Source organism: Protopterus annectens, chromosome 1.part0, assembly GCF_019279795.1.
Source record: "Protopterus annectens isolate FY-2018-M chromosome 1.part0, PAN1.0, whole genome shotgun sequence".
NCBI lineage: Eukaryota > Metazoa > Chordata > Ceratodontiformes > Protopteridae > Protopterus > Protopterus annectens.
Genome location: NC_056725.1, coordinates 8,408,347 through 8,432,027, shown reverse-complemented (window position 1 = coordinate 8,432,027; position 23,681 = coordinate 8,408,347). Strand labels below are relative to the sequence as shown.

General features: G+C 38.3%; 1 protein-coding gene across 3 annotated transcripts in view; it reads left to right on the top strand.

Annotated features, from left to right (window-relative positions):
• Nucleotides 1-23,681, top strand: part of SLC8A2 (solute carrier family 8 member A2) — a 1,241,705-nt gene that overhangs the window by 822,309 nt on the left and 395,715 nt on the right. For all 3 annotated transcript variants that reach the window (XM_044078494.1, XM_044078644.1, XM_044078567.1), the window contains one exon: nucleotides 13,492-13,591. In XM_044078494.1, the coding sequence (XP_043934429.1) occupies nucleotides 13,492-13,591 (100 nt within the window). The remainder of the gene's footprint in view (nucleotides 1-13,491; nucleotides 13,592-23,681) is intronic.

The window sequence follows — 23,681 nt, the reverse complement described above, 5'->3', positions numbered from 1 at the left end:
CCAACAACTACCTCTAACACACGAGATTCTTATAACGAACACATGCAAAACACACCTAAACTGGTGGCTGCAACCTTTCCAAGGGGACACCATTTGTGCTACCCACGCCTACAGTTACGGTGACCACGTATGCTTCCCTGATAGGGTGGGGGGGCATCTTTCAGGGACAGACAGTCCAAGGCGAATGGACCAATTTGGAGTACAATCTGCACATCAATGTTCTAGAGTTGAGGGCAGTGTTTCTAGCGTTGCAACACTTTGCTCCCCTTCTTCCTCTGGGAACTATTGCAGTTCAGACGGACAACATGTCGGTAGTCTGGTACATAAACAAGCAAGGGAACCAAGTCCTATCAGCTATGCAGAGAGGCCATGAGAATCTGGCAATGGGCGGAGTCCACGGGTCGCTAATAAGCAACGCACATCCCGGGTCATCCAACGTCATAGCAGACAGGCTGAGCAGAGCAATTCTGTTACCGCACGAGTGGTCCCTAAAACAGTCAGTTAAAGATTTTTTCGCGTGGGGCCCCAACTTCCTGCGATCTGTTCAATGAACGCCAAATGCAGGAGCTACTTTGCCCTATTACCCTCCAGGAAGTCCCCAGGGACGCACTGATTCACGGTTTGGCCGGGACTCCTGCACGCTTCCTCCATTTCCCTGATATCAAAGTTTCTCCAGAAAGCCAGAAACCTACACAGGACAATTATCCTCATTGCCCCATTCTGGCCTCGTCAAATTTGGTTTCCCTTCCTGAAAACACACTGCATTGGGACCCTGGATCCTGGACCCAGAGCCAGATCTATTGACTCACTCGTCAGGGGCTCCCCATCCCACGCTCTTGTCCCTCCATCTAGCAGCTTGGCTGCTCCAATTCCCAACTTAGCCAGGTCTGATCTTCTTTCTGCAGTTCAGAATATATTAGTGGCTTCTCATAAAGCTTCCACTACTAAAACATATTCTAGTAAATGGAAGCGATTTGTATTCTAATACACAGCAAGTGGATCCTTTTATAGCTCCTTTGAATAAAATATTAGAGTTTTTAACAGACTTGTTCCATCAGGGTGCTTCTCCTGCCACATTAAGAGTTCAATTGGCTGCCATTTCTAATTTCCATGTGGAAGAATGTGGGGCTCCTGTTATGGCCCACAGACTTTGTAAAGCCTTTTAAAAGGGCTTTTCATATTAGACCACCAATTAGATCTCCCTCGTCACCTTGGAGTCTAAATTTATTGTTATCTAAATTAATGTTGCCCCTTTGAACCAGCCTCCTCTTGCCCATTGAAATTTTTGTCTTGGAAGACTCTCTTTTTGGTAGCCATTACATCCGCTAGGCGAGTATCTGAACTTCAAGCTCTCTCCGTTAAGCACCCTTATTTGATCTTTCACTCTGACAGAGTTTCTCTCCGAACTAATTCATCCTTCCTTCCTAAAGTTTGTTCTATTAATAATATTAATCAGTCCATTGAATTACCCACCTTCTTCAAGAATCACTCCAACAAAATGGAGTATATGTTGCACAAATTAGATGTTCACAGGCAGCTAAGGTTTTACTTCGATAGAACAAAAGATCACAGAAAAACTGATCAACTTTTTGTGGCCTTTGCTGATAACAGGAAAGGAGTAGCGGTTACAAAGAACTCTTTCTAAGTGGTTAACGGATTGTATAATCTATGTCTATGATTCTTCAAATCAAACTCTTTTACACAAACCCAAAGGACATTCCACAAGGTCATTGTCTACATCCCTGGCTCATGCAGCCCGCCTACCACTAGACGCTATTTTCGGCTGCTACTTGGTCTAAGCCACATACATTCATTTCTCATTATAAGGTAGATAAGGTTTCTAGGGACAGGGCAACCTTTGGTTCCACTGTGCTCAAGAACTTCCTTCCGTGAGTTCCTCAGGAACAAGGAGCTAGGGGCGCTACCCATGTGTAGAAACAAACGGCAGATTGAACACTATCACATATAGAAGTTATGTCCTTACCATAACGTTCCATGTGGAGTGTTCATCTCATTCTGTTTCTTACATTCCCACCCCCTTAGGAACGTTCGTTCGTTTTGGTGCCTGGCCTGGGGCATTCTGCTTCTGCTTTGCAGTTGTTGTGTATATAGTTGACATGTATATATATATGTGTATGTGTCTCTATATATATATATATATATATAGACTCTTAGTTCTGTGCATATGTGATGTAAGTATGAGTGTGCTCTCTCTGGAGACTGGTTTGCTTGCAAACTAGATCTGAGGTAAAGGCAGAGGGGGATTGTGGGTATTAGATTGTCTCGAGCTTCTTCTCGATGCAGAGCTTGCAGCGAGTCGCCGAGGAGCAGGGATCATTCAACCCATGTGTAAGAACAAAGGCGAGATGAACACTCCACATGGAACGTTATGGTAAGGACATAACTTCTATTTTCATGTTAACTAGGGCCTGTGTTAGCAACTGTCGATTTCATAGGATCATAGGAGGTTACTAGGCTATTGGCTCTGAAGCCCTTATAAGCCTAGCCAAGAGTTTAGCCCATGTTTAGACAAATCAGCACCTAATGCCCCTGTCCAGCAGAGACACAGGTGGAATCTCAGGTTTATATTTTCTGAGTCAGTTATCTAGTTTCTGCTTAAAAAGAGGTAAAGAGGTACTCTGCTTGATATGGAGAGGGAGTGTATTCCATAGATGGGAGTCTCTGGGACACAAATCTGCCCCGTCAATAAGTCTTGTTGATGTCACAGACCAGGTTTGAGGCCACGCACATGGGTTACTTAAATGGAGCTTGACTTGCAGATATGCAGCAGTCCCATCAAGATGAGGACCATGATCGCCTTGTATGCCAGACAGAGGTCACCTCTGAGGAGCCTGTATGAAACTGAGTAGAGGTAAAGGGCTTTTAGCCTGTCTGTGTATGGTAGATGTTTGAGGCCCTGGATTCTCCTGGTGAGGAATCTCTGTGGTCTCGTCAGCTGCTGCATGTGCTTGGCAAGGTACATGCCAAAAGGGGCATTGTATTCAATAATGGGCCTTATAATGGAAGAATATAGTGATGCCATGACCTCCTTGTCCCTGGATGAGATACCCTTACTTATGAGGTGGGCCAGGTAGAAGGCTTTCCGTACAATGGAAGCAACATTGTGGTCAAGAGTCAGGTTGCTATCAACCTGGGTGCCCAAATCCCTCACAACTGATTGGATGCTTAGGATGTTGCTATTAATGTGATCATTTTTGAGGACATCACTCTTCCCAGTGGGGATGATGATGCATTTTTTGGTGTTCAGCTTGAGGCCATGTTTCTGGCATCAGTCATTTGTCTGAGTGAGACCCTCTTGGAGGATGTCCATATCACTAGGGGAATTGATGACACCAACCAGCTTGCAGTAATCTTCAAACTTGGTCAGCCATAGTCTACTGGCTTTGGCATGCACCTCAAAAAAGTATATCCCAAATAACAGAGGCCCCAAGACTGAACCCTGGGGTATGGCGCTTGTTACATGTCTACTGCTTGAGGTGGATTCCCCTATTTTGACTACGTGGGTTCTATTAGTGAGCCAGTTTGCTACCCATCTGGTAACATATGGATTGAGGCCTAGTTAAGAGAGTTTATGTATTATGCCGGAGTGGGGAATAGTGTCAAAGGCTTTGGCCAGGTCAGGGTAGGCAGTGTACACCATCTTCTCCCTTGTCCATGGCTTTGGTGACTGTCTCAAAGAAGTCTACCAAATTTAGCAGACATGACCTCCCCTTGACAAAGCCAAACTGTGGGATCAAGTGATGGGAGGCTGCCAATGTCCTTGTTAATGAGGACCATTCCATGGCCTTGCAGATCAGGCTAGTTAGGCTGATGGGTCTGTAATTTCCCGGATCTGTGGATGCTCCACCTTTGAGTAAATGGATGACAGTGGCTGCCCTCCACTCAGCTGGGATGAAGCCAGTACTCACGCTTTGGTTGAATAGAGTGCCTAATGGTGCTGCAAGTTCCTGCCTGAGTTAATGTAGGATGCAGCCTGGGATGTTACCAGGATCCCATATTTGGTGCAAATGTTCCTAGTAGGAGGGTTAAACTTCATTATTTGAAGATGTACATAGTTATGTGTGTTTGTATTAAGTTAATACATTCTGGGAGTACATTTGGGTTTTTTGTTTGAAGGTTTTTATTAAAACAAATAATCATGTAAAATGTGACAAGTTCCAATGCTGATGATGATAAAAAATGTATAAAGCATTAAACTACTAAACACTGTTGGGTGCATATATCACAAAAGCTGGAAATAGACATTTAAAAAAGCTGCCATATACAATAGTGGGAAGAATGACTTTTTACCATAATGGCAACACTCTCCATATTATCTTGGAATAAATGGCCTCACAAGTATAGACAAAAAGGATAGAACACTTAATTATATTAAGAAATGCAGAGCGCAAATAGCAATGCTTCAGGAGACACAGTTGTAAAGAAGTGAGCATCTGAATTTGATAACGAAAGAATTTCAATAAAGATATTTTGCAGAACATCAGGGATAAAGGAAAAGAAGAATAGTTATATTAATTGCCAAAGAAGCTCCAGTGGTGACAGAAGAGGGAACAATATAACGGCAGATTTGTAGTAGTAAGGGATTTCTGGAAAGGAATGCACATTGCACTAGTGTGTATTTATATTCCACTAAAACTGCTATTTTTTAGTTTACAAAACTGGGTGAAATAATTAGCTTTCAGTAGAGAATATCACTTGTAGGTGGGGGCTGAAATTTGATTGTAAAAATGAGGATGTATATGGTGGCCTGGAAGAAAAAATATAACAAGTAAGTAGAATTCTGAAGAAATTTATGAAAATGAATTCAGTAGCAGGAACTTGGAGAGAATTTACATACTATTACCCTAGGTACAACAACTGGGCTAGACTTGACTGAAGTTATATTCCATGGGAACATATCCATTTAATTGAGAACATTGATACACATCCAATAACTTCACATCATGCACAATAATTACTGAGATAAAAATGCAGGATAATTTAAGTAAAGGTGAGACACTGGAGTTTCCTCACCTACCTGTTAAAAAGAGAGGGATTTAAGGAATGAGTAGTGGAAATTATCTGGGAGTTATTATGGAAGATAGAAAGTACTCCAGAAGTTATCACAAATGAATGGGAGAAAATGAAAGTGGAGTTTAAAAACAGAATATAAATAAAAGAAAAAGAGATATGGTTAAGAAGTAATAAGAATTATTTAGAGGTGCTGACAAAGGTTATGGAATCTCACAGAACAAGAAGAGAAGGTGGGATTAAAGAGTGCTAAAGTAAAAATAAGTGAGTACCTAGATAATATGCCCAAGTTTAGAAAGATTGCTATTAAGCAACCATTTTTTTAATAACTCTAGAGCAAAAAAACATTTCACACAATTACTTCGGCAACAGAAAATAGAAAGGGATGTTGTCAAACTTAGGAGCCTATATCAAGAAAAATAACCAAAGATCCTGTAGCAGTATTAGAAATATTTCAGAAATTTTATGAAAATTTGTATAAAGCAGAGAAATTAAATAAAAAAGCACACATGGAAATATTTATGGAGAACTTAAATATCCTAAGGTCGGAGGTAGATGAGGCTAAACAACTAAAAGTTGAGATAGGAGGAGAGGAGATCAAAATGGTTTTATATAACCAATATACTGGAAAGTCTCCAGGAATATATGGTATTCTGGTGGAAGTTAGGAAAGAAGAAAGTGATAAAGATCTAAAAGGTATTGTTTAAACAGCATCTTAAAGGGGGGGGGACACCAACATCCTGGAAAAAAGTTGTGGTGGCTGTAATACCTAAAGACAGTAAAGATCCATCTGATCCAGTTTCATGTAGGCCCATTTCAATTCTAAACCATGATTATAAAGTTTTGATGCCTAGAATTGCTAAAAGAATGGTAAAAGTGATGCCAAAATTGACCAGTGTGGTTTTGTGGAGAGGAGATAAGCATATAACAACATTAATAGAACAATGATGATCCAGAGGGAAGCAGAATGTAAAAAAAACACTCCTGTCATTGGTGGGTCTTGAAGCAGAGAAAACATATGCTAGAGTAAGCTGGGATTTTATGTGTAGAATAATGGAAGCATTTGCATTTCCTGATACAATAATAAGGTTATTTAGAAGGATATATGATGGATCAGAAGCAAATATCAAAGTGGGAGGGTTCCCCTCTGACAAGTTGTCTGTCCGAAGAACCAGGAAGAGTTGTCCTCTTTCCCCTTTGTTATTTGTGTTATATTTAGAACCACTGGCAAAGAAAATAAGGGACTCGGAAATTGAAGGATATAATTCATATGGTGTTCAGGAAAGCTTGGCTTTATTTGCAGATGATATTTTGTACCTGATGGAACCAGAAAAAGAATATCTCAGTGTTGTGGAATATTCTGAGACAGTTCCGGGTGTTTTGGGGATATAAAGTTAATTAGGATAAAACAAAGGTTATAGCTATAAAATATGTGCCCGCATATGAATTGGTCCATCAATACCCATATTTATGGGGACATGCTTAAATAAAGTATTTTGTAGTATGGATTAAAAAAGATTTGGTTACGACAGCCAAGGATATGTGAGAAGGGACTAAGCAAAAGATAATACAAAAACTGAGAGACTGGAAGCTCTTGTCTATGGATATGGATAGCAAGATACAAGCAGTAAAAATGTTTTTAGTCCTTTTAGCTTTATATACAGGTCAGGCATATTTATATCAACGAGTGGGAACGTTGTGGGTAGTAACTAATAAAGAGTTAAAGGATTTTATTTGTGTGGGGAAGAGGGAAAATAGTCAAGATAAGTTTATCCTTCCAACAGAACAAGGAGATTTAGGATTAACTGATTTGAAGGGATATTTTTGAGCTACACCATTAAGGCTCTTGTATATAACACAAGCAGAAAGCTAGAAATCAAAGTGGAAAGGGATGATGATGAAGCAGTGTAGGAAAGAATGGGATTTTGGATGCAGATGCTTAAGGAGAATAGGGGATTCTGCAGTTAGGGATGACTGTAATAGGGGTTACAGAGAATAGACAACAGGGGGCTGGAATTTATTGGAGGAAGCTGGCAAAGGAACCAAAGTATTCAGAGAACAAGCATATTATTTGAAAATTAGCCTAGACAACACCATTTTACTCAGCCCCCCGTCTTTCAAAACAACAATAGGAGAATGTGCCTTTTCTAGACTTAGACCACATCTATGGAATAAACTTCTTCCTGAAATCAAGTCTCAATATTCACTTTAAATTCTTAAATAACTGACTATAAATTCTTAAGGGACAATGGCTAAGAAACCACCACCAATTCAAGAACTTAACATTGCTGGATAATAACATTGCCGTTATCAATACATTCTTTAAATGTGTTGTAAACTATTTATCATTTAAATGTAATGTTTTTCATGTGATTCTTGTTTTATCAACACTCCATTGTCAGTGTAAATAATTTTTGAATGATTGTCTTAAAACACAGCTTCTGAATTAACCCCACATGCATAATGGCTTAATATTTTAGATGCTTGTACTTTACACTTATTGTTGAAATGCAGATCATTTTGGTTGTAGACAGAAACTGCGTACACAGTTCAGAAACTATTCAAAACTTTAATTAGTAAGTGCTTTCATCCAGTTATTAGATGAACTTCCTCAGATAAAATCCTACTACAAATCCAATGTTTAAAAACCCCAGCATATATGTCATGTGACATATTAAACAGTGGTGTAATCGTTTCAAACCCTCTTACCTTACATATATATTACGAACCTTCTAAAAACCTATACTTGTACTAACTTTAAAAAAAAATTAAACAATCAATAATTTAAGCAAGACAATACAGTGTTAAAATGTCCACAAAAATAAAACATATGTCTCCACTAAAACTAATTGCAAATAATATAAATATTTATCACAATAAAGACTTCATTTTCAGAACACAGTTAATCAATGTCATTTCCTTTAGTCCTGGCCAAGAGTCAGCATGTAATAAAATCTGCCAAATCAATTCTTTGTGTTCCAGAATTAATGTCAATGGGCCTCCTCGGTTATTAGTGTTCACTCTGTCTATGACCATATACTTAAAAAGGAAATAGTTGTCCCTTGCTGTTATGTACATGTTTTACTACAGCATTGTTCATTCTACCTTTCCTAACAGAATATTCATGCTCATCAGTTTGGTCTCCTATCTTTCGGTCAGTTTTGCCCACGTAAAAACATGGGCACTTCTGGCAGAAAGCTACATACATTACTCTTTTAGACTCACAATTAAAAGTACCTTTTAGTTTATAATGGAGTCCCCCCAACAGCTGTTAGTTTACAATAGGGGCAAACACCACATTTTCTCATCCCTAAAAAACTAGGGTAACTTTCAAAGTTGAATCTTTCAAATATATTCTTAAAGTTTAAACTCCTATGAAAGACTATTAGAGGTTTAGTTCCTATTTTATCCCTGATAGTAATATCCTTGTTTAATAAAACCCAGTTCTTACTCAATATTCTTCTTATGGTGTTAGTTTGTGTACTAAAGGTAGTGATGAATTGGGGTATCTAAACTAATGTTACTACTGTCCAAGTTAATTTGATTATCTGTATTGGTTACTGTTTCATGTGTTTCCTTCCTACTTAATATAGGCCTAAAATAGCCACTAGACCTCTTCAACATTATTTCATCAATTACATTTTTAAGCAAATTACTTGGGTCCCCTCTCCTAGTAAACATACCCATTAGGTTGTTACATTTCTCAAAAAATCCCTTTCAAGTGAGACCATTCTTGCAGCTCTTCCCAATTGGCCCTTCACAACTGATTTGTTCTAGTGGTAGGGATGCGTACTAGAAAATGGAAAAAAACTATTAGAATATGTTTCTTCCTATGAATTTTTGAAATATACCTAGAACTAACCCTATCCTAGACTAATAAGATGTCTAAATAAGCTACTTCTTCAGTACCTGTTTTGTGTGTGAATGACAAGAAATTCATAGTTTGGTTAATATATTCCATGAATTTAAAGATTTCTTCCTCCTCACCTTGCAATAAAATAGAAATGTCATCTAGGTAACGGATGTAAAACCAGATCATGTTCTTAATAGAGGTTTTCTGAAAAATTAATTTATGCTCCCATAGGGCCATTACTATATTGGCAAAAGTTGCCCACACATGGTGATCCCATGGCTACTCTAGTTTTTGGAGGTAATACTGGCCTTCAAAAAATATTAGTAAGTGTAAGTTCTAATAACCCTTGCATAAATTAATAAGGTCTTAGAGTATTTCTTTCATCCTTAAAAATTCAATCACCTATTCCACACCCATATCTTGTGTTATTGAGGTATATAAATCTGTAACATCTATTGTAAGGAATGTATCATCTTGGTTAAAATCAAACTTATTAATGCTTTCTAAAAAAGTCCAAGAATCCTTACAAATTTGTGTTTCCCCCTTAAGGATTTCTATAAATTAGAGTCTAAGAACTTTGCATATGAGCATGTCATTGATTGTCTACCATCTACAATGAGATGCATGGGTGGATCTTCCATATTTTTATGGATTTTAGAGACTCCAAAAATAACAGGTGTTAAAGGGGCAACCATGTTAAAATAATTATAAACTTCAATGTCTATTCTTCTATTGATGAACATGTCCTCAATTTGTGAACTAGCACGTCTGTAAGCTCCAGTCACTTCCGTTTTTGAAACAGGTATATCTGTATCTGTGAAATACTATTCATTCTAGTAGAATAGTCATGTACATCCATTATCACCAAACCGCCCCCTTTACCCGGTTTCATTACCCTAATGTTCTGCTATTTCAGATATTCAATATTAGGATGGTCCTGTTTGGTCAAATTGTCATATAAAAACTACTATTTGGTGTACTGAACATTTGTCTAATATGGAATTCACAATTTTTTTCATATAACAATAGGGTCAGGTGAAGGGGTGGGTTAAATGTACTAGAAATATTAGTACTTACAGTTCTAGATGGTGAAGTCAAAAATCAGTTTGAAATTTAACTTCCTCAAAAATAGTTTTAAATCAATAATAGTTTTAGGCAAATTTGCCCTTACTGAAGGTACAAAGGTTAGTCCTCTACTTAATGTTTCCACAATTTGTGTGTCAGCAGGTGTATTAGAAAAGTTACATACCTTAAAATATCCTTCGTAGTTTGTCATGATGCTAACAACATCCGTTACGATATGTTCCAGCGAGGTCAATTCAGAAGTGTGATTTATTCTGATCCCTAATTCCTCCAGGTCCTCTGGCTGTTTTTTGGTTGGTTGTTGAAACTGGGCTGTGATCCATTTCCAGTTCCCTTGGTTCCTCCTGGAGGGTGTGTAAAAATCCTGGGTGTTGGTTTGGTTATTCTGTTGGTTGTTCGTTAAGTCCCTTTGGTTTCTTTCCTTTATTCTGTCCGAATGTAGTAAAGGGGGATATTCTTCTCTATTATATCTCAGGATTCCATTTGTTTCCCCTGATGTGTTTCCTGGTGATTTCTCCTTCCTTTGTCTACTAGTGGATTTTGTTGGTTAGTTCACCTTTCCCCATAGTTGTTCTGTTGGTATTTTATCCCCCATTTTTGTGAAGTGGGTGGTTTGGGAAATGCAGCACCATTTGCATAGTCTTTTTTATCCCTTAAAGTCTTCTTTATTCTGTTGTTTTTTAATTTATGTAAAAGTTTGTCATGTTCATCTTTGAGTGCCCCAGGAGCATTATCCTTCCTAATACTACTGTCCAGTTTTGATAAATCAGTAGATAAGTTTTCTATTTTTCTAACATTTTGCTTAATAAATACTTCAAGAAGTTTGCACCCATGCTTTTCGAACAGTTGTAGCAGTTCAAGATGTAATGGGGAATTCTCCTCAAGCCCATTCGGGTATTTCCATGATCGAAAACCTTTTGGAATCTTCTTGTTTTTGAGACATTCCACAAAATACATGTTTTCTAACTAAAGTTTCTTGTATTTAGTTAATTTGTATTCTAACTCATCCACTCCATGAATTAAATCCCTCTCTTCAAAAAATGGCCTTGGTGGTTCCGTATTAAAGTTAAAAGAACATTTTAACCAGTCATTTAATATTGGAGCATCCACCTGATGTTGAAATGAAGTTCGTAATTGCTCCGTTATGTTATCAAAATCATCTATAAATTGGATGCCCGGAACATCGCCCATATTTGAAGGATACCTCATCAGGACTTGTTGCTTTTCTGGCACATCCTCCAGGTTATGGGAATACCTCACTTAAATGTCTATTTCATCTGCATATCTCACTGGTGACAAGGAATTAGTTAATACATTTTCAGGAATGGTATTGTACTGATTCACATAAAAGTCCGGATTTACTACACCAGTGCCAAAGAAGTAGCCTGGTTAGGATTAGCCTGCTGCTGCTGAGTTCGTAAACCATTTACACACTGGGTTAAACCTTCCACCCTTTGTGTCATTTGATGTAAAAGGAGGGTCAAATTTCCAACATTTTCATTCAGTTGTTCATTACTAATAGGTGAACTGAATAGACTATGTCGCTGTTCATTCTCAGCCGCCATGGAATTAAAGAATACTAAACTTACCAAACACAAAAAAACACGAACCACAAGCTGTTGAAACACAAACCACTTTGGCTGTAGACAAAAACTGTGTACCAAAGTGGTTTGTGTTTCAGCAGTTTGTGGTTTTTCATGTTTGGTAACTTTACACTTACTGTCATTGTTACTTGGTCGCTGTGCCTGGGTTGTGTCTGAAAAGTGTCTTTGGACCACTGCGCCTATCTGGTTAACAAATAGTATGTAAATAAATAAATAAGTCTCTAGCTCCTATATCCTCCCTTCCAACTCCCTATTCTAATGCCAGACCCCTACATCCTCTTTTACCCCAAACATATCTGACCTTAAAATGCCCTAAAATCTGAACATGTTATCTCAGTTGCTGTCCCCCTTTCCTCCAGCCTGTTTTGCCCTGTTTCCTTTCATAAATGTGTTGTGTTCTCTGCTGCTGTCTGCTTGACATTCTCTAACCATACTATGAAACTTAGTGTCACTATTTCAGAAAGCTCATTCCCTCACTAATATTCTGTCATGTTTCATAGATTCAGGTTCATGCTTGTAGTCTCCTGACTGAATGACTGATGAACATAAGCAAAGGACTTAACGTAAATCTGCCTCTTTGACCCAGTCCCATTTTAGATCAATATGCCCTACTTACAGCTCCAACCTGGGATTTTTTTTTATTCCTACAATGGCTGTTTCTCTCGCTCTCTCTCTCTTGAAGTTCTTTGGCTTTTTAAATTCTTCAGTCAACCATAATCTTTTATTGCTCTACAATTGTTTTTCATAATACATAGCTGTGCATGCAGTTACTTTTCAAAGTCTCATACTTTCTTGCCACATAGTAAGAGGAAAAGGAGGCGAATCAAACCAGGAAATGCCAAGAGATGATACACAGAGTACCTTATTAGTGATAGACAAGAGTATTTTACCAGTTACCCTACATTCTGTTCCTGCTACCTTTTGGTATCTTAGCCATTGGCAGTATCCCATGCAATGAAGTTTATTGCTTTGCATTCTTATGCTGCCTTTTTACTTGAAAGTGGATGGTGTAGTTTCTTTAATTGTAGCCACAGCAACAGGATAATTTCATACTGTGCAACCCACTCTATTTTGAGTTAAAATTGTACTGATATTCTGGATTTGCTCATGACAAATCTAAATGTTGAGCCTAGTGCCAAGTTTTGTGGTGCTGATATTTAAAGAATTACTGCTGCACTGAGAGGTTAGTCAGCATTACATTTTTGACAGGGCAAGCTGTGACTCAAACACACATCTGTTTAGCTTCAGGTTTTCTACTTATGAAATTGCTTCAGAAAATAACAGTTTGTCATGTTATATGCTGTCTACCTTTCACTTCACATGTAACCTCTTACAGAGCTCAAAAATTTATTTCAAAATAAACAAGGGCTAAATGAAATGCCTAAAGAAAAATGACTTCCATATCAAGCTATTCTGACACCCAATACATGTATACTTAATATAGACACACGCACACACACACACACACACACACACACACACACACACACACACACACACACACACACGCATAACACTTCCTAATAGATAGTTGGTATGCTTTCATTGGCAGAATAATAATTATTATTTTTTTATGGAAACAAATCACTGAAACATAAAGAGCATGCCAGTGATGTTAAATTGTAGCTTTGAAAGTCAGGTTGTGTGTGATTCAGAATGAAATGACTTTGGAGTGAAAGGATGCACAAATACAGCAGATATAAATATCTTGTGACTCTGGATTACTGTCTTTATAAAAATGACTTTATATTCTTTTCTAGTTTATATATACATTTGGTGTGTGTGTGTGTGTGTGTGTGTGTGTGTGTGTGTGTGTGTGTGTGTGTGTGTGTGTGTGCGTGTGTGTGTGTGTGTGTGTGTGTGTGTCAGTCACCACAACTGAAATATAATTCTAACTTTCTTGATTTTTATCTCTGACAGAGCACTGTGGACAAGCTTATTAAGAAGACAAACTTGGCCTTGGTCATTGGTACACATTCTTGGAGGGAACAGTTTCTGGAAGCCATCACTGTCAGTCCAGGTAAAGTACAGATTTTAGTTATCCTACATTTTTCTGAGACATTTCTTATCAGACAAATGAGGTTTAAGATGATGTAATGGGATTTTCAGTTTTCCAGACATCTAAACTCAAAAACTCTTTTGGTTCATGATGTCAGCAACTTACTTGTCACTAAAGTTGTACCTGTGTTTAACATTTATGTAAATATGGAATGGTGAAACATATGTGTACTGTTTTTTTCAACTTGCAATGGAATTTCATGTTTCTTCTACTGTTTAGGGTGCTGACTTACATGAATAAAGGATATGTGTTGGTATTATTTAATGTACAACCCAGTTATAGGGCTAGAATAGAGTTACATTTTGTACATTATGAAAATGTGGCTTTAACGGCTTTTCGCTGTAGCATTCAGTGACTTTTTGTAGAAAGTATCTTGATGACCCAGATGTAGGAATTGGGAGCATGATTAATATCCAAAGACAGAGTGATAAAATGATATGCAGTGAATCCATTTATAGTAGCTTTCCGACATTCATGGAACTTCACCTTCAAAAATATAAACTGTCTCAAGGTGTTATAGCCCCAATATACTCTACTTTTGCTTGAAGTATGTCAGGGTCTCCCACTGCATGTTAGAGTTGGTATTTGTTTCAACTTAAGGAGAAGGGTCAATGTTGAAGGACCTCAGAAAGAAGAGTTTGGTAATTCTTATTTCATCAAATTTACTTTTTGGACATCTGCAGCATATTATGTAGAGTGCTACTGCACCAATTTCCTTCACTGAATATTTTTAGGGATAATATATTGTTGCTTGATAGTTTGTTACTGTGTTAGTAGGATCAGAATACTTGGAGCATGGCATCTGCATTTTGTGTTGGCTTTGCTCTGTGTGCTCAAGTCAGTGCACTGATTTACCAAAGGAATTGGATATTCAAATCCTTTCAGAAAGAGTCAATCAGTCTAAAAGCATTTGTAGTTCATTGCTCAGCCAAGCTGAACAATGTATAGCCTAGCCTTAGCACTGACCTAGAAGGAACTGAAATGGATGCAGAAAAGGATGTTTCCACAAACATCAATGTGATATTTCCTACAGGCAATGAAAAATCATAACTCACAGCTGTCCAGATTTTTGTTTCATATTTTTAGTCTGCACCTCAGAAAATTTGTGTTTTTTTGACAAATCACTAGGGACTGAAACTGCTAAACTATGACAGACATTTGAGTTTCAGACTTCATATTCTTCAGAAAGTGCATGCTAGCACAATTCCCATTATTCTAGTAATTTTATAAGTTTATAAGAACAGTATCTAAATTTTGTCCCTATTTTTGGGCCTTTCTCTCCCCAATATTTTAGGTTCTGTCCAGATTTCTTGCACTAAGAGGTTCAGAGGTACGTAAGAGATTACTTTGAAGTTAAGGCCCTGTTGAAATCATTCAGCAGGGCAGTACTTTTGCTTGCCTTTATGCTTGATCATGGCATAAGTGCCACAAATAAAAAAAGGAACATACATTCACTATGCCATGCTGTTTGGTTTAGCAGAAGGGATTAATGACTGATTGCATGGCCATTCCAGAAATACATTTAATTTAAGATATGAATACTTTTGTTAGAAAAAATGATACTGAATAGAAGCCATAAGTCAGGCTTGTTGAACAGCTTAAATTGTGAACCAGAGAATGTCACACTCTTGATTCTAAGGACAAGTTGCTTCATATTAAGAGCAACTCTGCAGGTTACCAAGTTCATTTAAATAAATGATGAATAACTAAATGCAACCAAGTTTTCTCAGTACCAGTTGTTCTGATCACTTCTTCTGATGCCAAGATAATTTGCCATTTTTGACCTTGAGGAACAAAGGAAACTAAACTTTTAAGTTACTGTGGATGATGGCAACACACATGTTCATCACCTCGATTTCTGCTGCAGTAGCTTTAACTATATATGAGTTATGTCTTGCATCCAGACAGCTTCCAAAGTTTCAGGTCACCTTCCATGCCCCCAAACCTTCAGTCAGCTCAAACTGAGCTGACTAAAAGACAGGTTTGACAGTCATGCCCTTTAGAGCTTTCCTGCTGCCAAACGCTACATTACTCTGAGGCTTTTGAAGATCTACGGTCGGTTTATGCTGTTCCTTTGCTGGGCAGATAAGTTTCCTTTGAGGAAAAAAATTCCAATTAAAAAAAATTTTATTTTATAAAACTTTCCTGTTCAGGAAAGTTATTTTAAAGCCAGGAGTTTAATGGACTGTCACCAAGACTCTATTATAGTTTAAATAAGATTGCTCTTTTTTACTGTTAGTTTAAAAGTTGTTTAAAGTAATTGAAATCCATTTCTTCTGTGGAGAAATTGTGTTTATTTTACTTTTGGGGGCTAGCAAAATGTTGTAAAGTGCTTTTAACTGTGTATTTATGTGAAAAGGTGACTTTTAAAAACTTTTACGTTTTACCATTTTTGCTGCTTGTTTTCCCAGGAAAGATGAACCATTTTCGCTTGACCTTGGAACAAACTGTCATTCCCTCAATCTGTCCTTCTTCCATCCACATAATGAGAAAATTAACTCATTACATCTGAGTGATGCCTCCATGTGCATCCGCAGTTAACTCCTACTGACACCTCTAGACATCCAATATTGCTTGTTCATGTTTGCATCAATAATTCCAAAACCATGTTATGTACAAGGTTTTGAAAGATTTCATCTTAAAGCTCACACAATGGCAAACTCAACTCTTTAATATTTGACCTCTATCTAGTGCAGGTAAAGGGATATTAACTGTTGTTTTATGATATTAATTTACATAAATATTATTTCACATTTTAAATATCTCAACAACCAAGTAACACAGACAGATCTCCTTAGCTTCTTTATGAAAGCTCTCAGCTAGATGAATAAAATGCTGGTTAGAGGACGTGTGTATCTTGAGTGGTTGCTGAGATATTGTAAGTTGTTTACAAAAAAAAATCACAAACATAATAGTTACTGTGTTTACTGTGACTTAAAAAATCCAGTTTAGGACCTAGAACCTAAAGAATGCTGCCACTATAAAATAGTTTGTGCTGAAGGGATTGTCATTTATACTTTCATAATCCCTATGGTTCCAGAGATATGAAATTTGAGGACATAATTTGAGTCTGTCAAAAGGCTTAGGTTCTGCCCATTGGAATTTACAGTGCAAACTTCCAGAGCTCCACTGGAGTGAATGAGTTAAGCAAACAGCCTTTGCCACCACACAGGGAAGTGAGTTGCTTCAGCCTCAGGTTGGTGACTCTGTTGTGGCCATTAGTTTTACCTCAGATCACTCATCATTTAGCCTGGAACCCTCTGGTGTAGCACCTACAGCCACTATGGATCAGGGTTTAGCCACATGCTCATTCGCTGTTGGGGTCCCCTACGTGGGCAGGTGAGAGCCACTTTTGTAGTTGGGAGAAGGGTCCCCCCTGCTTAACCAGAATGTTCTGCCTATCCTTAAAGAAGCTGCTACTGGCATTAAAAACTCCACTTGCCTTCATTTTCATGTCAAAAAGACACAGAAAACTCAACATGTTTCATCTTCTTTTCCAGTTTCACTGGACAGGAGTAGTTTATTAAGTTTTTAGGCTCAGGGTCTTGTACAGCCTATTGACCCTTCTTATTAGGTGGTTTCTGGTAAGAGAAAAATGGGTTCCTCTTATCCTGAAGAGATTCAATAAATTGAATCTGGAGAGGAATGTGATGAGACAAATGCATTTTTTCTCCTCAGAATTCTGATTCAGTCTCAGAGGAGAGCATGTTATCTGAATCTTCCTGTCAAGGGTTCTTTTCCTCTGAAACTATTTCTAGAATGTGCCAGTGTTTTCAGTGGGAGAAAACTGAGGTTTCACAATTCCTCAGAAAATGCTATAAAATGCTACAACTGAAATTCCCATAACCTACTCCCATCCCCTCAGTGCTGGCAGCATCAGAGGATGTGTTTGTCACAGCTTAAGGTTTCCCTGATAGCCAGTCTCCTGCACCTAGGAAAGTCAATAGCATGTACAAAGTTCCTTAGGCTTTCAAATTTTTATACACTCATCCCACACTTCATCTAGCCACTGTAACTTTAGTAATGTCCAGCTGCTGCCAAGTATTTTGTTAACTCTAATCCTTCCCCTTCTGAGAAGGATAATAAAACAACTGCAAGTTTGGGATAAAAGTGTATGCTTCTGCAACTTTATTTTTAGAATTTTGAATTGTCAGGCTGATATGTTAAAAGTTTATTCTGACTAATTGTGAAGTATGAGAAATGCTTTATCTGCAGTTCCTTCCTATGAGGAAAAATCTGCTTTGCTTGGGTTATTTTCTACTATTTCTCACATCACTCTCATTGTTTAAAGTATGGTTATGACTCTGTAGATACTACATCCAGAGATGTTGCCACTGGTACTGTGTTGATTAGTTTTGCCTGGCTGTGTTCTCAAAACTTCTCAGAGGATGTAAACAATAAGATTAGAAATTCATCTTTGGACAGAGATGTCATTTTTGGTCCCTCTGGTGCAGAGGATATCAAAAAATGTGATGAGAGGGGTAAGCTGATACTGGGAATGTCACATATTTTTCATTGCTCCTTTTCTAAATTTTACAATAATTTTTATATTCCCTCACCCAGTTATGGCAAGAAACAAAACAAATAGTGTCATCCAAATGCTGGTAAGCAGACATTTAAAAATAATGGCCGGGAGGTTCCAAAAAGCAGGACCCCCCCCCCCAGAAAAAAACAGAGGACAGCCCAATAAGTGAGAAGACTATGTAAAAAATCTTGTCATCCCACCTACCACCAACCCCCCAACAATCCCTATCCCCTCCAGAAAGTCTGAATCTCCATTTCTGTCTTTGAAACAGATTGTTTCAGACAAATCGGTTTTGAGAGTGATTTAGCAGGGGTACAGATGAAAATTGGTAGAAATCCAACCTCTCCAGGGAAATTATTCCACATCCACCAGACCAAACCCCTCTGTTTTGTCCTGTTCGACAGATCATGCTTTCTCTGTGGGTAATAGAAACAGTTCCTCCTTCCCAGTGGGGAAGAAGATTTTATTTAGGAATGTTTCTGGTGCCAAAGAAAAAAAAAAAAAGAAAATGCCTGGACACCAGTTCTGAACTTTTCTTTCTTAGACCAGTTTACGATACTGCCCAAGTTCAAAATGGTTTCATTACATAATCTTTTACTCCTTCTTCCTCATTTAAGTTTTTCTGGTAACCTTAAATTTAAAAGATTCTTATCACATTCCTATCCATAGAGACTTCAGCTGTTTCTCAAGGTTGTGTGTGTCTGGATCACATTATTAGTTTTCTGCCTTACCCCTTGGGCTATCCACTACTCCAACAGTGTTTGTCAAAAGTCTAGCTTGAGTTATAGCACACTGCAAGCTACAGGGAAACCACATTTTTCCATATTTAGATGATTTGATGATCTTCGCAGAGTCTTTTACAAAGTGTCAGGGATCTCTCACTTAGATGAGAGAGCTCCTACACAAGCTAGAATACCAAGAGAACATTCAAAAGTCTTTTTTTTTTTTTTTTTTACTACATCTTACAGGATTATTTTCCTGGGGTGTCTTGTCTGCTAGATGTCTAACAACAAAGAGCTTTTCTTCCATAGGAAAAAAATAGATCTATATCAAGATCTATTCCAGAGATTGTCCACTCAGAATTTGGTCCCTGAGAAGGAATTCCTCAGGATTCTGGATCTCATTGCATAAGAGACCACCAAGGAAACTGGTGGCTCCTTCTAGGGATCTTAATTTTGTGTTATTGATGCAAGCTCTTGCTCTCTTTGAACCAGCTCTTCTGCCTGACTTGAAGTTCTTAACATAGAAAACAGTTTTGCTCATTGCTCTGAGCTCTGCCAGAAGAGTTGCTCTTATGATGGTCCAAGCTTATTTAATTTTCCACAGAGACAGGGTTTCCTAGAAACCTAATCCTTCTGCTATGCCTAAAGTGGTATTCATGTTTAGTTTAAACCAAGCTAGACATCTCTGTGTTTTTTTTATTTTGAACCCCAAAATGAGGGAGAAAGGATACTTCATACCTGGGATGTCCACAAATGACTCGGGTGCTATCTTGACAAAACAAGATCTTTCTGAACTTCTGATCAGCTGTTTGTTGCTTGTTAAGATAAGAAGAATAGATAACATGCGTCAAAGAAGACTTTTTCTAAATGGTTGTCTTGGGATTTTATCTTTTGTTATACCCACCACAACAAGACCATTCCAGTCAGGGTCTAGCCTCATTCTACCAGGGCCTTGGCTTCATCTATTGCTTTTTGGAAAAGGGTAAACTCTAGAAGTATTCTATAAGTAGCAACTTACTCCTCTGTACATACCTTTACAAAGTATTACAAGCTAAATTCCTTCTCCCGGTCTAGGTCAGGCTCTGCTAGGACTCTTCTCTGTATAGTACAGTGAAGGCAGAGCAAGTAGATGAAGCACGAAATGTGGCTTCTGAGATGGATGGTAGGATGTACACTATGGAACAGAAGAAGAAATGACGACATCAGAGAAGAAGACAAAGTAGCTCCAATTACAGACAAGGTCAAAGAGAACAAATTACACTAGTTCAGGCACATGTGCAGAAAAGCAGAACTTAATCTGCTGAAGAAGATTTGGGACAGACATGAAAAAAGCAAGAAGAAACAAGGCCATCCAGCAAAGAGATGGCTGGCTTGTGTGAGAGAAGACCTGAGACAGCCAGGCATGTCTGTTGAATAAGGTAGGAGAGTGTCACCGAACTTGATAGAGATGATGGCAGTTGACATGACACCCCAACCCTATGTAGACTATGGGAAAAAGGGGGTTGATAATGATGACTCTCCATGGGGTCCTGAACCCTTCTCCTTCCACTTCCCAGTCGTTGTTAGTTATGGTAATCTACCCATATAACTTAGGCTACTGTAGTACTGATCAATATGAAGAACATAGTACAGCTGTGTAAGTCAACTTAATATAACAATAGATGTTGGAATGATCACTGCTGCAGTGGCTGCTCTCTCCCACTTTCCCTTGTTTTTTGGTGTGCTTTTTATGCTAGGGTATGGACATTTATTTTTTTGATGTTCCTAGCAATGTCCTGTCAGGGCACTGCCTCTCTCTCTCAGTTGGAATGAAAGCTCTGAAAGTTTTGATACCTTAAACCTGTCTTTACAGTCAACTCAGCCTGAACTGCCTTGAAGCTTTGGAAGCCGACCGGTTATTATATCTGCAGGATATAACCCATGTAGGTTAGGCCACTTCAGCAATGATCATTTGAACATCTCCTTTTATAGTAAGTTTGCTTACACAAGTACCTTCTTCTGCCTTCTGCACTCATGTTTACTGCAAGTATGTATCTCCACACACTTGTGCTGTATATTTGTGCAGTGCAGGAGAGGTGGGTGACAAAAAAGAGAGATATGTCTCAGCTGTTTTGTTAGGAATTCTGGTCAAATCAAAATATAATGGGAGGGACAATGAGAAGAATCTGACATAATTTTTAAATATTACTGTAAGTCATTTAAAAAGCTAATAGTAAAACAGGTTTTAGTATTAACATCCATTCTCTGTACAATAGCAGGAATTAAACTCTAATGTCTGGCATTACTGACACACACAAATCCTCAGTGATTTAGTGGAAAATCATAAATTTTAAGAGAGACAGGGCAAAAATCTGAGGACAATCACAGACCTTCGCAGAACTATGGACAGCTGAGAAGTCTGGTTACCAGAAGTATTATCAATCATATTGATGGTAGGCATACCTCTCAAATGTCCAGAGCTTTGTAGAATGTCACTAGTTTTTCTCATATGTTGCTCTGTCCCTCGTAAAATACATTACAGAGTTATCTAAAGTATCCCTGTAGAATCGCTCGACAATACTTGCACTTCACTGGTATATAGTCAATTTACAATGGTTATGCTGATTGTGCTGTCCCATCAGCATCTATATTTTTGAACAGAAATGACCCTTTATTGTATAATACTAAGCTTATGGCCAAGGAGACCATTGAGTAGCTCAGCACTGGTGGGAGTCTAACAGTCTTGTCTCATTAAACAGATTTTCTCCACATAAGCCAGGTGAAAACTTATGATCCATCTAGTTATCCAGACTGTTTTAAAGGTTGCTAGGGATGCACTTTGCTTGATAGATGAGGTCAGATTATTTCAGGAATGTGAGATATGATGGGTGAGATATCTGCCATGCATTCTGGTGTTGTTGATGTAGTAATGTACGTTTATGTCTTGCTTTACCACTGGTTTTATTTAAGTGATGCACTTCAAAGAATGCTATGTCATTCATTGCACAGAAGGTCATGCAGAGGTTTCCCCTCAATAGTCTGCATGACACTGAGTAGGGCTTTTAGTCTAGCAGAGTAGCTAAGGATACTCAGATATTAGATTTCTCAAGCTGGTTATGTTGTTAATGAGATGCGTGCAGAAAGGTTGACTGTATTCAATTGTATGGCTAATAAGACCTAATAATTCAACTTCTTTTGACCTTGAGGAGATAACATGAAAGATAAGTTGTGCAAAGTAGAATGATTTTCTCATCACCTCAGAGAAGTGAAGATCAATGGAGAGTCTGTTATCAACATTGGGTATCCAAGTGCCTGGTGACTGTCAGATTTAAGTGGAATGTTATCTACATTGTACGCAGCAGTGATACTAGCTTTATCAAATAAAATTTTGCTGTTTTTCTTGGTGTTGAGGTTAAGCTGATGACTAATACAACAAGCATTTGTTTGGTCCAACACTAGCTGCAGAATTTGGGCATCAGAATGAAAATTGATAATTGCCTCCAGTTAGCAATCATCTGCGTACATAGTTAATTATAGACCCTTCATGGCAGTGTTTATGTCAGAGAAATATATACCGAAGAGGAAGGAGCCCATCCAGAGCCCTGTGGGCCACCATTGGTGACATTTTTCTGTAAGAAAAAGAAATACCCCAAACCTTAATAGTATGGGTTCTGACAACCAGACAGTTATATTTCCATCATATTATGCATAGGTTAGTGTTGAATTGGGAGAATTTGTCAATAATCCCAGTGTGAGGATAGTGCCAAAGGCCTTGGCAAGGTTCAGATCAGTTATGTGGACTGTATGACCTTTATCCATGGTCTCAGTAACCATTTCAAAGAATTGAACCATGTTGAGCAGGCATTATCTGCCTTTTATAAAGCTGAACGGATATATATATCCAAAGATATCATTGCTTTATTAGTTCAGCTATAATGCATTCCATTGCCTTGTAAATAATCCTGGTGACTCTAATAGGTCTGTAATACCCAGAGTCAGAAGAGTGGCCATCTTTATGCAGGGGCACCATGACGGTCATTCTCTATACCTTGTGGGCCTAACCAGAATTGAAAGAGAGGTTTTTCTAGGTGAGACTTGATACTTCTCAGCAGGCATTCAGCAATATATTAGGGACTACTGCACAGGAAGGGACAAGAGAAGGAGGCGCCTCAGTTAAGCTTCTCCACATTCAACCCATATCCTTGCAAGCTATCTGCTCCACTCTATGACCCAGGAAACCCATAACACATACTTAAATCTACTGGAAACACTCCCCATTCAGCCCAACACCATATTCCTGGGTGACTTTAACTACCCCACAATAAAATGGGAATCATACATAACCCCAAACAATGCAGGCCCCGTGATTCCTGGACTTGGAGAACACAAACACCCTAAACCAGCTGGTCCATATACCCACTAGGGGCGCTTACTTCGTTGACCTGGTCTTCACAAACATGGGAGAATGTTGCACCCCCTGCCCCAAGTGTAATGTCCTCACTAGACAGTTCAGACCATGATACTTTTAGAAATTATTCTAAGACAAACTTCCTACTATTATGTGACACCCTAGCAAAATTTTAAGCTCCCCTCCACCCAACCCTGAGAACACAACTGCCTATGTGGAGTTGTTCACAAAACCCAGTAACAGTCATGTTAATGGATGCATAGAGACAGCTGCACCTACCTAGAATAAGCACAATAATTCCAACATCAATAGGTTGTTTAACAAAAGAAGAAAATCATGCAAAACATAGAAAGTTCAATGCCCAGCAAGGTTAAAAACTCCCTCATCAGTCTAAACAAGCAACTGATGGGGATAATA